Source organism: Aplosporella prunicola, assembly GCF_010093885.1.
Source record: "Aplosporella prunicola CBS 121167 unplaced genomic scaffold K452scaffold_4, whole genome shotgun sequence".
Taxonomy (NCBI): domain Eukaryota; kingdom Fungi; phylum Ascomycota; class Dothideomycetes; order Botryosphaeriales; family Aplosporellaceae; genus Aplosporella; species Aplosporella prunicola.
The window spans coordinates 471707-484515 of record NW_022983532.1 but is presented as its reverse complement, the minus strand read 5'-3'; the positions used below and the strand labels follow the sequence as shown (position 1 = coordinate 484515).

Genomic DNA, 12809 nt, shown 5'->3' with positions numbered 1-12809 from the left:
CGAGCCGGTGCTGTTGGTCGCGTTGACGCCGGCGCCGGCGGAGATGACGGTGAAGTTGGCGCAGCCCAGACGCGTCTTGTCGGCCGAGTGGACCACGAAGCTGCGGTTGCCGAAGTAGGCGGCGTTGCCGGGGATCAGGGCGACGTAGGCGTCGTTGAACCTGGAAGTGCGAGGGTTAGTCCGTGTCCGGGTTTGAAGTGGTGGAGGGCGTTAGCTACTTACTGGGAAGAGATGGCAGAGGAGTTGATCTTGCCGTGCTTGCCGCTCAGGTCACCGACCTCACAGGTCTCGGGCTTGGACTTATCGCAAGCGGGGCTGTCGCCGCGACCGAAGGGGTCCAAGTGGCCGGTGGTGCCGGTGCAGTTGCCGTCAGCGGGGACGGGCTTGTCGTGGATGTGGTAGGTGAAGGGGCCGCCCTCAGAGGGAAGGCCGGAGATGGAGAGCAGGAAGTTGACGACATGCTCGTCCTTGGTCTCACCCTCGGTCGTGGTGGCGACGATGGAGCCGCGCAGAGCCGTCTTGTTGGACTGGGGCAGCTCGGCCGAGTAGCTGGCGCCGACGGGGTTGTTGAGCACCTTCTCGGCGTCGGTGGAGGCGGCAGCGAGAGTGAAGGTGGCGCAGAGAGCGCCGAGGGCAGCAGTGAAACGCATCTTGTAGTTGGTGAGAGACGACTGGAAAGAAAGGAAATTTGCAGTCAGCGAAAGTGGGTGGAGAGGAAAGGAAGGAAGGCGCGTGGGTGGACGAGAAGAAATAGCAAGGTTTGTGTGTGGGGGAAATGAGTGAGTGCAAGCAGGCATGTCACAACCGGGGAGGGAAGGCGCACCGATCTGGGAGAGGCCGGGGTAGTGAAACAAGTTCTTGCGGCGGCCGGTGGCGGGAGGCGGGAAGAGAGGGTGAATGAGGAGGACGATGGCGGCCCAGAGTCCAGGTTTAACACTTTTTTATGTCCTCAGCGCGGTGGAGCCCAGCGCACACGAGCCGCGGCCATCCTTTGAGCGTGGAGTTTCATCGCGTGCCGCCTTGCGCGCCGTGTTTGGCCCAGCGACGGCGGCGGCAGGCCAAATATAAACACAACTGCCGCCCGCCGGCCAATCCGCTGCCCCAGATCCGCTGGGCGCCAAGCACAAGCAAAAGCTTGGGCGTCTGCAACAAGCCCTCCAACTCTCTTTTACCTTTCCCTAGGGCAGGCCTGGCTACGGCAACCAGCGCACCATCCATCGCTGCGTGAACTCAACGTTGTCTTGCACTCCCTGGCTGGTCTCCATGCAAGGGCGACATGCGCGCTTCCGACCCTTCCGCCCGTGTGACGAGGTGCGACATTGGCCCCGCCGCTCATTTGTTTGTCGTTGGGTTGGTTCTCCGCAGGTCCCTGCGTGGAAGCTTGTTGGACAAACGGGTAGGCAGGGGTCTTGCCGGCTCCCGACTCATGGTCATGGCTGAGGACAAAGAAGCTTGGTCGGTCAGTGCTTGCTGTGTGCTGTACATACGCCTCCATAGCCAGCAAGTAAGGTTGGTGGGAGGCCCTTTTTTTTTTTTTTTTTTTCCCCTTCGTATTTGCTCACACCTTGCCCTCCTACCAACTCCGCTTTGTCATTATATATACATCCTCTAGAAAGGGAGCATTCGGCAATCATAGTAAACTCTCCTTAACGTGCGATTAAAAGATAGGGGGATAGTCGAAATAAGGAGCAATTATTTGGCGCATTTGCTCAAAGCGCAGTTGAGACATGACCAGCATAGAGAAGTAGCTGTCGACTCGTGCACCATTGGATCGACATGGATCGACAGACATACCTCATATGCACTATAATTCTAAACTTCGCTGTTGGCTGCCCATATCCAGCGCTGGCTAGAACGATAGTCAGAGCAGCATCAATCACACAAAAGTATTACTATGATAACGTCCGTCACCGTCAGGCGAAACTCACCGCCTAACGAGATAGGAAAGATCATAAACAACTCCTACAGAACACTCGTTGTCTAGCTACAAGCCTGAGCCCTAAATATAAGTGAAATAGTCTTAGAGCGTACACATACTATAAATATCATAGCTAGCCTTAGATTTCTTTGTCTACTCTATACAAACGTCATCATCTCGTTAGGCGGTGGATCTCGCTTGACGGTGACAGATGTTAGAATAGTTGCGAGCTTTTCGCGCCGTTATAATATTCCATATTTCTAATCGGTGAATAGTGTCTAGGCAAAGACTCCAGGGTATACTGACATTGAGGCATATGCCTTCCTCCCGACCAATAACTCCCTCGCCATGCAACAGTCATGTGTAACATCAAAATGTGTGCTCTGCAAGAGCACCAACCTCAGAGGCCGCCAATTCCCCCAATGATCTTCAGACCGGCCGGATCAGAATAGGCCAGGACATAGCGGCTAGGGTGCCACTGTACGCACGGGGTAGGCGCGGGTGTTTCCACCTTGTGGATGTATTCGCCCGTTTCGACGTGCGCAATCTCTAGGCCGGCGCCTTCGTCCGAACCACCGACAATGTAGCTTCCGTCAAAGGAGAAACTGACGCTGCGCACAGGACCGGTCATGTTCGTAAGAGTGCGCTGGCAGATCCAGTCCTTGGTATCCCAAAGCGTGATGATGGCGTCGGAACCGCCAATCGCTAGGTAAGCGGCAGTAGGAGAAAAATCAAGTGAGTAGCAAGACGAGGTGTGTGCGTTGAGGGAGTGGATAACTTCCTGCCAGCCCGGTACCGGGACATGTTAGTAACTGAAACCTCAGAGGTCGTGAGGGAAAACGGACCATGGACGGGTAATCGAGAATTTTGACATGTCCTTCTCCCGTTGTAAGGAACAATTCTTCCCCTCCCCAGGAAAAGATTGTCTGATTCGTCTGAACGAGTTGGCGCTGCGAAGGAAGTGCGGAGAGGGTGGAGCGCGACACCGGAACTAGCACATCATCCTGGAATCCGTTATTAGCAACCATAGGCATGTGCAAGTTTGCGCCAGACGCACCTTGCGTCCCACAATAAGCTCGCTACCGTCAGGCTTCCACGCCAGGGTGAACGCCTCTCCTCCGACCTTGACCTCGCCGATGCTACTTTTGCTCCTGACATCCCAGAACCTGACTGTTCCATCGGCGCTGCAGCTCGCCAATTCCGCTTCCTTGGTCGGATTCCATGCGACGCGCTCGACGGCACCTTGATGTCCGCGCAGCTCGGTCGAGTTCTTTACATGGCTCTTCTCGGGGTTCCAAATGCGCAGGGTGCGATCGCCGGCGCCGGTCGCAATGAGTGTGCCTTGCGGGTTGAAAGCAATGGTTCGGATGTGGTGCGAGACGGACGGACGATTGCTGTCTGAGTACGCCGTCGTCTTTTGTTTGGAGAAGGCTGACGGGAATGCCGCCTTAGCCAACGACCGTGGTCGCGCGGGTCCAACCATCGTGGGCGGACTCTGGGGTTGCAGTTGATCGTTGTGTGAAGCGGCGCGGCTAGGGTTGTAGTGGGGTCTGTGAAGCTGGAGCTGTTCTCTTTGAAGGTCCAACCGAAGCATTGACGGCCGCTCGCGGTACGGCCTGCCGATGTAATGCCGGCGAAAGGTACCCGACGTCAGGACGTCTTGCGGCTGCAAGAATGGTCTAGAAACATGTTTGTAGCATTTATCCGATTGGGCTTTGCTCTTGGAAGCTTCCTCTGCTCGTTAGAGGCGAACAAAAAACAATTGACACATCAACTGCCAATCGAATATTCACATAATAGTATTGTAATCCGGACTAAAGCGCTCCATTGTTCGTCCAAGAGGTTGCCAACCCATACCGCTGCATCGTCCTCTCAAAACCATCGTGCTGTCCTACGAGAATCTTACAAGCCTCTCTGCTAATATGCCCCTGGGCCAAGACGAGAGATTCCTCAGCCGGTCCCTGTCCATTGCTTTTGATGGTCTAATCCTCTGCAAAAGCTCGTGGCGGTTTTATGTCATGCTAACCAGAGCTGATCAATCGTCTTCATCGGACGAATAACCAGTAAGTCGGAGGGTAGCACTGCTCGGCTTCGGCTTATTGGGAGGAGCTTCTTCTTTAGCAGGTGCGGTACTCGTTTCCATTGCGGGCTTTGGTGATGGGGGTTCCTTCCCGGCTTGATGGTTGGACGAAGGATCTGACTTGGAGGTCTTGGAGCTTTCTGCTAGCTCCTCGTTCTTCTTGTCATCGGGGGCCTTAGTAGGGCCGTGGTTTTCCGGGGAGATAGGCTTGTCTGTACTCGACGCTTTGCGCAGCTTAAGGCCTTTGAAGGGCTCTTTGCCCTTCTTGCGCTTTCTGCCAGCCGAAGCCCATTGCTCTTCCTCGTCAGGCGGACTGCCGTCGTTGCCTTCAGTCAAGCGCGCCGCTCTCTCGACTTCTTCCTGGTGCTTGCGGAACGCGTCGAGCTGCTCGGAAGTTTCTTTCTTCACAGCATCTTCCTTTGCGCGGGTCGACTCCAGGACGGAATCGAGGAAGTCGACCTCGTCTTCATCGAGCGCTCTGAATTGATTTTTGAGGCGGATTGACTGGCGTGACAAGCGATCAGCCCATGACCGTTAAACATCAGGCGCAACGGCGGCCCATGCTTACCTCCTCGAAAGCTTCCTGCTTCTTGGCTACGGACCGTCGAAAACTGTTATGTCAACCGGCCAGGCAGAAGCGCCAGAACTTACCTTTGTTTTCCTGGAGAACCTCGTACAGACTCTTGCCGTTCTCCTGACGGCTCTCCTCCTCCTTCTTGCGGCGGTTTGCTTCAATCTCTTGCTGCGCCTTCAGCCATTCGTCATCCCTCTCCACCGGTTGGTCGATGGTGCCTCCAGACACGAAGCGGGACATGGCGCCGGAAGGAAGGACAAATAAAGTGCCGTGAGTTTGCGCAGATGGCCGCGATGACGGTGCTGCAGGCCTCGGCCTTCGGGGCAATGATCGACGTCGACTGTTTATCCGGCCAAATGACGCTACGAGTTTACCCGGTGGGCCTTGGACTTTAACCTGCGGAAAATGTGGAGCCTCGATGCCGGAGCCGCTACGCCTGACGGTTCACGGGCCACCATGTGCGCCAATTTACCCCTCCATCGCCTGCCCCTCCATTGACGGAATGCGGTCATGCTGTGGATTCTGCCGCGCGCGGTGAGCTGGTGAACGGTATTTGAACCTCTCTTGCCTCCCACCTTTGCCGTGTTCTCCTCCACATCCCTCTCTTCCCATTCTCACCCCTCAATCCACTCACACAAACGCACATCTATCCGCAATGGCCGGCAACCTCGACTTCACCAAGCAGACCTACACCCTCAACACCGGGGCCAAGATTCCCGCCGTTGGTCTCGGCACCTGGCAGTCCAAGCCCAACGAGGTCCGCGAGGCCGTCAAGGCTGCCCTCCTCGCTGGCTACCGTCACATTGACACTGCCCTTGCCTACGGCAATGAGCACGAGGTCGGTCTCGGTATCAAGGACTCGGGCGTCCCCCGTGAGGAGATCTGGATCACCACCAAGCTCGACAACCCCTGGCACAAGCGTGTCGAAGAGGGCATCCAGTCTTCCCTGAAGTCCCTCCAGACCGACTACGTCGACCTCTACCTCATGCACTGGCCCTCGTCCACCGACCCCGCCGATCTCAAGAAGCACTACCCCGACTGGAACTTCGTCAACACCTGGCAGGAGTTGCAGAAGCTTCCCGCCTCCGGCCGCGTGAAGAACATTGGTGTCTCCAACTTCGCCATCAAGAACCTCGAGATCCTCCTCAACGACCCCTCCACCAAGATCGTTCCTGCGGTCAACCAGATCGAGGTGAGCTCAGATGATATCACGCGAGACGGGAATTCTCTGCTAACTTGACACAGCTCCACCCCAACAACCCCTCCCCTAAGCTCGTCGACTACTGCAAGTCCAAGGGCATTCACTGCACTGCCTACTCTTGCCTTGGCTCGACCGACTCCCCTCTCTACAAGAACGAGGCTCTGAAGAAGATTGCTGAGGCGAAGGGCAAGACTGTCCAGCAGGTCCTGCTCAAGTGGGGCCTCCAGCGTGGCACCAGCGTTATCCCTAAGAGTGTCACCGAGTCCCGCATCAAGGCCAACTTCGAGCTTGACGGCTGGGCGCTCTCCGACGAGGAGATGACCAAGATCAGCAGCATGCCTGAGCGCTTCAAGGTTTGCGGCGACGACTGGCTGCCCGTCAAGGTCTTCTTCGGTGACGACGAGTAAACAATTGTGGCAGGAACCATGGTTGTTCTTGTTGATTATATACCCCTTCCCCTTGCTGTAAAAAGTACCGGATAGACTTGGGCGGGGTTATTTACGCTGCATGACGATATCCCACGATAGAAAATGAATGCTTTCAGATGCGATAGAATATTCTCGAAAATTACGTGTGTGATGATGACCGTGTCTGTTGCCCCTCCACCGGCGCAAGGCTGAAAAGGTCCGTGCGGCGGGGATCGAGCGGCTTTTGACAGGAATGACGCCGAGGCGTGTCAAACTGCGCCTGCTCGCGCTTTTTAGACCTGCGCGCCTGCCTCGAGGCTCCCTTCTGCACTTTCCTTGCTCCCGCCATTGCTCCATGACAAGATTCACTCTTCTTCCTTTGTCGCGCACCTCTCAGCTTCGTCGCTTGTTGCCTTCCAGTGGCAACAGTGCCAACATCTGACTCACCGGCAGACGCCTGATTCCACAGCTCCGCCCATTTATACACGGACGCCCCGTCCTTTCGGCATCTCGCCTGAAACCGTCTGTTCGATACGCAAGCTCCGCGCGAAAGCCTTCCGGCATGTCTGATCGCCAGAACGCTCCATTCAAGCCTCAGGATCCCGAGGAGATCAAGAACCTCGTCCAGGCCCTTGAATCCCACTCAAAAAAAGGCAAGGGCAGAGGTGGATTCTCCGTCAGGAAAGGTACCTACCAAACCCCCAATGGAAGACCCGTGGATTCGTGGCGAATGCAAGACTGGGATTACAAGAAGCCAAACCTCCCCACGTACGCTCGCGGCCTGTTCACATACGTCAACCAAGAGGGCAACCATGAGATCGCGGTGCGAGGCTACGACAAATTCTTCAACCACGGCGAAGTGAGGAAGACGGAATGGAAGAACGTTGAGAAGCACACGAAGGGCCCATATGAGCTCAGCGTGAAGGAGAACGGATGTATCATATTCATCGCGGGCTTGGACGATGGCACATTGCTGGTTTGCAGCAAACACTCTACCGGCAGTCGGGAAGATGTGGAGTTGAGCCACGCTCAGGCCGGAGAGCAATGGGTGGACAGGCATCTCAAGACTGTCGGGAAGACTCGCGAGGACCTTGCACGGACTCTCAGGAAGATGAACGCAACCGCCGTTGCTGAGCTTTGCGACGACGCCTTCGAGGAACATGTTTTGGCCTACAATCCTGAAACGGCTGGCTTGTACCTGCACGGCATCAACCTCAACCTGCCCGAGTTTGTCACCTATCCGGGAGAGCTTATTGACAGGTTCGCCACCGAATGGGGCTTCAAGAAGACCATGTACGTCATGGAGAACGATATTACCAAGGTCAAGAGTTTCCTCGACAAAGTGGCCGAGACTGGTGCCTACGCAGGCCGCGAGACGGAAGGCTTTGTCATCCGATGCCAGGCTCGTGAGGGGGAAAATGGCATCTGGGAAGATTGGTTCTTCAAATACAAGTTTGAGGAACCTTATCTGATGTACCGGCAGTGGCGCGAGTGCACCAAGGCCATCATTGCTGGCAGACCACCAAAATACAAGAAGCACAAGAACATCACCGAGGAATATTTGACGTATGCTAAGCGTAGGCTTCACCAGGATCCGAAGATTGCCGCAGCCTACAACCAAAACCATGGGATTATCTCCTTGAGGGACGACTTCCTCAGGGAGAGAGGCGTAAAGGGCTCGGATATCATTCGTCAAGAGATTGAAGCTGGCGAGGGCACTCCACCAAGCAGAGAGGTTACAAACAACGTTGTGCTTGTCCCAGCCGCGACCATTGGGTGCGGCAAGACGACTGTTGCGGTGGCTCTGACGAAGTTGTTCGGATGGGGCCATGTGCAGAACGACAACATCGAAGGCCGCAAGTTCCGGCCGCAGAGGTTTGCAGATGCTTGCTGCCAGTCATTGAAGAGCCATCCGGTCATGATTGCCGACAGAAACAACCACCAGAGACGTGAGAGAGAGCAGATTATCAGGGATATCTCTAAGACCGTACCAGGGGTTCGATTCGTTGCTCTTCACTACGTCCACGACCGTGCCAACTATGACCAGATCCGCAAAGCCATGCAGGACCGCGTCCTCAGCCGCGGAGACAACCACCAGACAATCCAGGCGGGTACCAAGGGTTCCGGCGAGGTCATCGGAATCATGGAAGGTTTCCTGGAGAGGTTCCAACCAGTTAACCCGGATGAATCGCCAGACGATGGATTTGACCTTGTCATCAACCTTGATGTCACCTCTTCCTCCCGGGAAAACCTTGAGACCGTTGTGGCCCAGCTGAACTCGGAGTTTCCCAAGTTGTTTGGAGAGATGCCTACCGGTCATGATCTCGACATGGCGATTGAAGCAGCTTTGAATGACTACAAGCCTGATATCAAGCATGATCTGAGCTTTGGTAACAAGCAGAAGCAGAGACAGTCGGGCCAACAGAATGGTACTCCTGCCGCACCCAAGCCTCCTAAGATTGATTATTTCTGTATCAAGCTTTCCTCGGAACGCATCAAGGCTATACTCGAGGCCATGTTCAAAGAACAGAGTCCCGAAACCCAGCAGTTTTACCACCAGCTGCAGCACACGAACCGCATTCAACAGGAATTCCACGTCACGCTTATCCACCGCGCTTCCTCCAAAGAGCATCCGCAGCAATGGGACCGTCTACACGAACTGCACGCCACGGCGAGGAACAGCACAGGCAACACGACGGACCCTGACCTTGGCAGATGCAAGGTACAGCTCGAAAGGCTGATTTGGGACGGGCGCGTCATGTGCTTCGTTGTGCGCCTGTTGAGTGAGAGCGCGCAGGCCGAGGACGGGCAGACGGTGAACGCATTTGAGACGACGAACAAGGTTGCGCACATCACGATCGGTACTGCCGGCAAGGATATCAAGCCCAAGGAGAGCAACGACCTTCTTCAGCGCTGGTTGCAGAGCGGCAGCGGGCCGGAGACTGGGCTGAATGAGATCATGGTTCGCGGTCACATTGCCCTGGATGGGGTTGTCAAGGGAGTTTTGCAGAGGTTCTGAGCGATGAGCAGTGTCACGGGCTATGATGAAATGGAACAGCATACACGAGACGGCGTTTACCTATGTAGTATCTTATTGGCAGCTTGAAGCTCATGCACGCTACCCCTACAGCCAGTTAAAGAGGAAAAAAGTTTGAAAGTTCGTATTCAGGCGTTGCATCATAAACAAGCGGTCTGCCGTAGAGCTTACCTATGTATCTTATATCATCAACAAACACGGGAAAGCAATTTATTGACAGGGGGGAGGCCCGTACTAAATACGAAACCTACAAAGCATGCGACGTGAAGATGGTTGGGGCAGTGCAGATGGATTGCAAAAGCATGCGGCCGTGTCGCACAAGCTGCAGGGCGCGGTATCCAGCGACGGAGGACCCGAGCACACCTGCATCTGGTGCATCTGTGATCGCCTCGGGGAATGCGGAGACGAAAGTGACTCATCCCGGTGACACCGTGGGGACGGACGCATGTGCGGTGTTTGAAGTTGGTACTCCTCCTACTCCGTATGTAGTACGGTGATGAAGGTCCCCACCGGAGACGGCACACCGGGCCTGCGGGCAGCGGCGCATATTATTATTGTATTGTAGTAACTGCTAGCTGGTGTTGTTATCTGGCCATGGCCTGAAGTGAGACGATGGACAATTCACATGAAACGAGGGCAGGTGAAAAGCTTGTCGAGGCTAGTCGGCTGAATAATGGCGGGAGGGCACAAGCTCTCTCCGCGGAGGACCGAGGGGGCCGCGGGCGGGTCAGCGGTGTCCGAAACAGGGCAGGTGGATGTAGCGCATCCATCGTGCGGCGCCAGGCAGCAACAAAAGAATTGGCAGCACTGCCACCGGCCATCATTGCTGCGACACAAGGTCAGGCGTACTCGTAGGGAGTAGGTAAAACCGCACGCGGCTGCGCAAAACTTGGCTGCCTGGCGGAGAGAGGCTTGGAGGGAGGGGCAGGTCGACTGGAGCGGCATAGGGCGTGCCGGGTATTGCGGGTCGCGACCAATGAATGGGCGGGCGGGCCACACGAAACGCTTGTCAGCGCGCCCTGTGGCCCAGTGACTCATCGCTCGCGATAAGCCGCACCGGCACCGGCGCGGCCTCTTAAGGTGTCGACGCCCGCGTCCTCAGGCCCCTTCTTTTCCTTTCTTTCTTCGTCTTATCCGCTCTCCACACAACCCACACACCACAGACAGACATCGTAATCATGGCTGTCTAATCCCTCTGGGCCCTTTCGCTTCCACCGCCACCATAGATACTACTCAGATTTTACTTCACTCCACTCCTCCACAGCTCCGTTCCGGATCTGTGACCTCTAGCCCAGCCTCGCGCAGCTTCAGCTCACTCCCGCCGACCATCACGCTCGACTCCACGTCGTTCACCACGGCTTCTTTCCAGTCATCATGGCTCCCCTCACCAGCTCCCCAAGCCTCAAGGCAACCTACAACACAGCAATCACGACAAGCCCTCTTCCCGCCTCAGGAAGACTTTCAACTCTTCGATCAACCGACGCACGCCTCTGCCCCACCGCGTCGACCGAGCGCTCCTCCGACTCGTCCTACGTTTAACGGTCAGCATCAGTTTTACGCCAACAGCGCGCCAAACTCTACTGTCGGATTACGTCGTCACACTACTGCCCAATCTCGTCCACCGGTACCACTTTTCTCTAGCAACAACACAGGACCCTACCGCCAGCAAAACAACCCACCCGCTGGAAACATGACTCTAGGTAATTACACCGAGGCCGCCGAGTCGCGCGACCGCCTGCTAACCGTGCGTCAAGACAACAAAGACATCAACGTCGCCCTGGAGGGCCTCGACGCATTCGGCGCCCCGTCGGCCCACATGGACGCCGACTTCGACTGGAGCTTCGCGGGCATGGACCCTCTGTCCATGTCTGTGGGCACCGCGACAACCGTGTCCCCCAAGGATATCTGGAACGATCCTTTCGGGTCTTCTGCCCCTCCGTCGACCGCGTTCACGAACCTGACTTCCCCTTCCATCAACGAGTCCCCCTACATCGGAGACGGCTATGAAACCTCTCCGCTCTTCCAGCAAGACAGCGACATGGATTCCCAGTGCTGGCCGTCGCTGTTCCCCGAGGACAAGCCTGCTCCGACCGCGGTTCCCGTCGAGCGGACCAACAGCGAACAGTCGCTAGACCAATTGAACTCTACCAGCAGCTCTCCCAAGCCTCTTGTTCTGACCACTGCGTCTGGCCGCCGAAAATCTTCCAACGGCGGCTCTCCCACCACCTCCTACTCTGGCGTCAGCAAGCCTCGTCGGCGCAAGGGCCCTCTTCCTCCCATCTCTGTCGACCCCAGCGACAAGATCGCCTTGAAGCGTGCGCGCAACACGCTTGCCGCGCGTGACTCTAGGCAGCGCAAGTTCGACCACGTCCAGACGTTGGAGAAGCGCATTGCCGAACTGGAGCAGGAGAAGAAGGAAGCTGCTGCGGAAATCGAAAAGTGGAAGGCGTTGGCTCTCAGCCTCGGTGCTCTCCCCCCTCAATAATCGTGTTTGCCTCGTTTAAAGCATGTCGTCTCTCTCTGGACGCGCATGCAAAGGTTTGAGGCCTTTGGGGAGCTGGAGAGCTCCCAAAAACACGGACTGGGATTGACCTTGTGTCGTCCCGTCCGCCAAAAAAGTTTTTTTCTTGTGCTCTTCTACTATGGACTTCTTCTCATTTCTTTGATCGCGTGTCCGCGGACACGGCGATAGAACTATTTTGTCGTTGTTGTTCTAGCATTGGCCGGATCTGAAGTCTCCTACGGGATAGTACTCGTGGCCTTTGCTTTGCTTTTGCGATGGGGGGTTTTTTTTTTTTTTCAGTATCTCCTTTTGAGCGATCAGCTCGGGTTTTCTCTTGCACGGTTCACAAAAAGCGGTCTCTACCACCAACTTCTACTACTGCTGCTCTGCGGATGGGATCGATGGTTTGGTTTGGTCTTTGTTATGGGCTCTTTTTCCTTCTTCTTTTTCTCGACTACTACTTTTACACCGTTTTCTCAATGAAACTGTTATACACTCACTCTACTGCTGCTGATGCTGCCAATGCTACTAGTGCTACTGTTAGTGTTGACTGTCTGTGCACCGCGTGCGATGTCTGGTGACGGCCGTTGTCGGATCTGCTCACCTGTTTTTAAGGTTAGATGCTGCTGAAGATTTTGGCGAGCCGTGGAATTAGCTCGTGTGTGCGTGCGCGTGTGCGTGCGTCACATGACACCTATCTGTCTCTCAAGGATCTTCTGGCAGTGGCAGCTGGCTCGCACCTGTGATGATTGGACTGTCGCACGTGAGGTGAGGGCAGCTAAGCACGGGTTCTGTGGTGTGGAGGGGTGGGATGAGGGTTGCATGGGAGATTGGATGGCAGGTGGTAGTTGATGTAATTGATGCAGATATTCTTTTTGATATGGTTAGTGCTTGGCTGTTTTCTGATAGTGGTGAGGGGGAGTTAGTACCTAGAGTGTTGATGTAGAGCTGGATGTTTAAATGGTAGGACGCACCGGGCATTTGGAGTTGATTCTACCATCTATACGCTGGAGTCAGAAGCCGAAAGTCGTGCATAAGAACCACCACGATCCCATGCACTAGCTGCATATCACAAAATAGCCGATCTCA

The 12809-nt window shown here is 55.5% G+C and overlaps 9 protein-coding genes across 9 annotated transcripts; 5 read left to right on the top strand and 4 right to left on the bottom strand.

The window, feature by feature from the left end:
• Positions 1 to 48: 48 nt before the first annotated feature.
• On the bottom strand, positions 49 to 638 carry K452DRAFT_206862 (uncharacterized protein; the record flags this gene model as incomplete). The annotated part of the gene is made up of 2 exons (XM_033536112.1): positions 49 to 160; positions 223 to 638. Coding segments are annotated over 2 exons (528 nt in total), but the record flags the coding sequence as incomplete, so codon positions are not given.
• A 398-nt stretch (positions 639 to 1036) lies between these two features.
• On the top strand, positions 1037 to 1694 carry K452DRAFT_120868 (uncharacterized protein). Its single transcript, XM_033535174.1, has one exon. It carries the CDS (start codon positions 1277 to 1279, stop codon positions 1610 to 1612), a length of 336 nt encoding a protein of 111 aa, XP_033401214.1. The 5' UTR covers positions 1037 to 1276; the 3' UTR covers positions 1613 to 1694.
• Positions 1695 to 2071: 377 nt separating this feature from the next.
• K452DRAFT_315734 (uncharacterized protein) lies at positions 2072 to 3464 on the bottom strand. Its single transcript, XM_033543892.1, has 3 exons — positions 2976 to 3464; positions 2764 to 2922; positions 2072 to 2699 (listed from the first exon to the last, which is right to left on the bottom strand). The coding sequence occupies exons 1-3, from the start codon at positions 3399 to 3401 to the stop codon at positions 2319 to 2321; spliced, it is 966 nt and encodes a 321-aa protein (XP_033401213.1). The 5' UTR covers positions 3402 to 3464; the 3' UTR covers positions 2072 to 2318.
• A 362-nt stretch (positions 3465 to 3826) lies between these two features.
• On the bottom strand, positions 3827 to 4901 carry K452DRAFT_283855 (uncharacterized protein). The gene is made up of 3 exons (XM_033539848.1): positions 4650 to 4901; positions 4567 to 4592; positions 3827 to 4502 (listed from the first exon to the last, which is right to left on the bottom strand). The coding sequence occupies exons 1-3, from the start codon at positions 4810 to 4812 to the stop codon at positions 3954 to 3956; spliced, it is 738 nt and encodes a 245-aa protein (XP_033401212.1). The 5' UTR covers positions 4813 to 4901; the 3' UTR covers positions 3827 to 3953.
• A 266-nt stretch (positions 4902 to 5167) lies between these two features.
• Positions 5168 to 6326, top strand: K452DRAFT_315732 (uncharacterized protein). The gene is made up of 2 exons (XM_033543891.1): positions 5168 to 5764; positions 5818 to 6326. Exons 1-2 carry the CDS (start codon positions 5228 to 5230, stop codon positions 6178 to 6180), a joined length of 900 nt encoding a protein of 299 aa, XP_033401211.1. The 5' UTR covers positions 5168 to 5227; the 3' UTR covers positions 6181 to 6326.
• Positions 6327 to 6523: 197 nt separating this feature from the next.
• On the top strand, positions 6524 to 9445 carry K452DRAFT_283853 (uncharacterized protein). Its single transcript, XM_033539847.1, has one exon. The coding sequence runs from the start codon at positions 6743 to 6745 to the stop codon at positions 9197 to 9199; it is 2457 nt and encodes an 818-aa protein (XP_033401210.1). The 5' UTR covers positions 6524 to 6742; the 3' UTR covers positions 9200 to 9445.
• A 979-nt stretch (positions 9446 to 10424) lies between these two features.
• Positions 10425 to 11702, top strand: K452DRAFT_264567 (uncharacterized protein; the record flags this gene model as incomplete). The annotated part of the gene is made up of 3 exons (XM_033538701.1): positions 10425 to 10917; positions 10972 to 11312; positions 11382 to 11702. Exons 1-3 carry the CDS (start codon positions 10908 to 10910, stop codon positions 11700 to 11702), a joined length of 672 nt encoding a protein of 223 aa, XP_033401209.1. The 5' UTR covers positions 10425 to 10907.
• Positions 11703 to 11849: 147 nt separating this feature from the next.
• On the top strand, positions 11850 to 12363 carry K452DRAFT_120834 (uncharacterized protein). Its single transcript, XM_033535173.1, has one exon. It carries the CDS (start codon positions 11996 to 11998, stop codon positions 12299 to 12301), a length of 306 nt encoding a protein of 101 aa, XP_033401208.1. The 5' UTR covers positions 11850 to 11995; the 3' UTR covers positions 12302 to 12363.
• On the bottom strand, positions 12005 to 12714 carry K452DRAFT_283852 (uncharacterized protein). Its single transcript, XM_033539846.1, has one exon. It carries the CDS (start codon positions 12699 to 12701, stop codon positions 12426 to 12428), a length of 276 nt encoding a protein of 91 aa, XP_033401207.1. The 5' UTR covers positions 12702 to 12714; the 3' UTR covers positions 12005 to 12425.
• Between the last annotated feature and the right edge of the window lie 95 nt (positions 12715 to 12809).

What these genes read in the sequence shown, in the direction of transcription:
- K452DRAFT_120834 (XM_033535173.1), top strand. Translation starts at nt 11,996, where the DNA reads ATGGGGGGTTTTTTTTTTTTTTCAGTATCTCCTTTTGAGCGATCAGCT.
- K452DRAFT_315732 (XM_033543891.1), top strand. Translation starts at nt 5,228, where the DNA reads ATGGCCGGCAACCTCGACTTCACCAAGCAGACCTACACCCTCAACACC. An exon ending in CTGCGGTCAACCAGATCGAG is followed by an intron (nt 5,765 to 5,817) that starts GTGAGCTCAGAT and finishes AACTTGACACAG; the next exon opens with CTCCACCCCAACAACCCCTC.
- K452DRAFT_283852 (XM_033539846.1), bottom strand. Translation starts at nt 12,701, where the DNA reads ATGCCCGGTGCGTCCTACCATTTAAACATCCAGCTCTACATCAACACT.
- K452DRAFT_283853 (XM_033539847.1), top strand. Translation starts at nt 6,743, where the DNA reads ATGTCTGATCGCCAGAACGCTCCATTCAAGCCTCAGGATCCCGAGGAG.
- K452DRAFT_283855 (XM_033539848.1), bottom strand. Translation starts at nt 4,812, where the DNA reads ATGTCCCGCTTCGTGTCTGGAGGCACCATCGACCAACCGGTGGAGAGG. An exon ending in GGTTCTCCAGGAAAACAAAG is followed by an intron (nt 4,593 to 4,649) that starts GTAAGTTCTGGC and finishes GACGGTCCGTAG; the next exon opens with CCAAGAAGCAGGAAGCTTTC. An exon ending in AGCAGGAAGCTTTCGAGGAG is followed by an intron (nt 4,503 to 4,566) that starts GTAAGCATGGGC and finishes TTGTCACGCCAG; the next exon opens with TCAATCCGCCTCAAAAATCA.
- K452DRAFT_120868 (XM_033535174.1), top strand. Translation starts at nt 1,277, where the DNA reads ATGCGCGCTTCCGACCCTTCCGCCCGTGTGACGAGGTGCGACATTGGC.
- K452DRAFT_315734 (XM_033543892.1), bottom strand. Translation starts at nt 3,401, where the DNA reads ATGGTTGGACCCGCGCGACCACGGTCGTTGGCTAAGGCGGCATTCCCG. An exon ending in AGCTTATTGTGGGACGCAAG is followed by an intron (nt 2,923 to 2,975) that starts GTGCGTCTGGCG and finishes AACGGATTCCAG; the next exon opens with GATGATGTGCTAGTTCCGGT. An exon ending in TTCTCGATTACCCGTCCATG is followed by an intron (nt 2,700 to 2,763) that starts GTCCGTTTTCCC and finishes CCGGGCTGGCAG; the next exon opens with GAAGTTATCCACTCCCTCAA.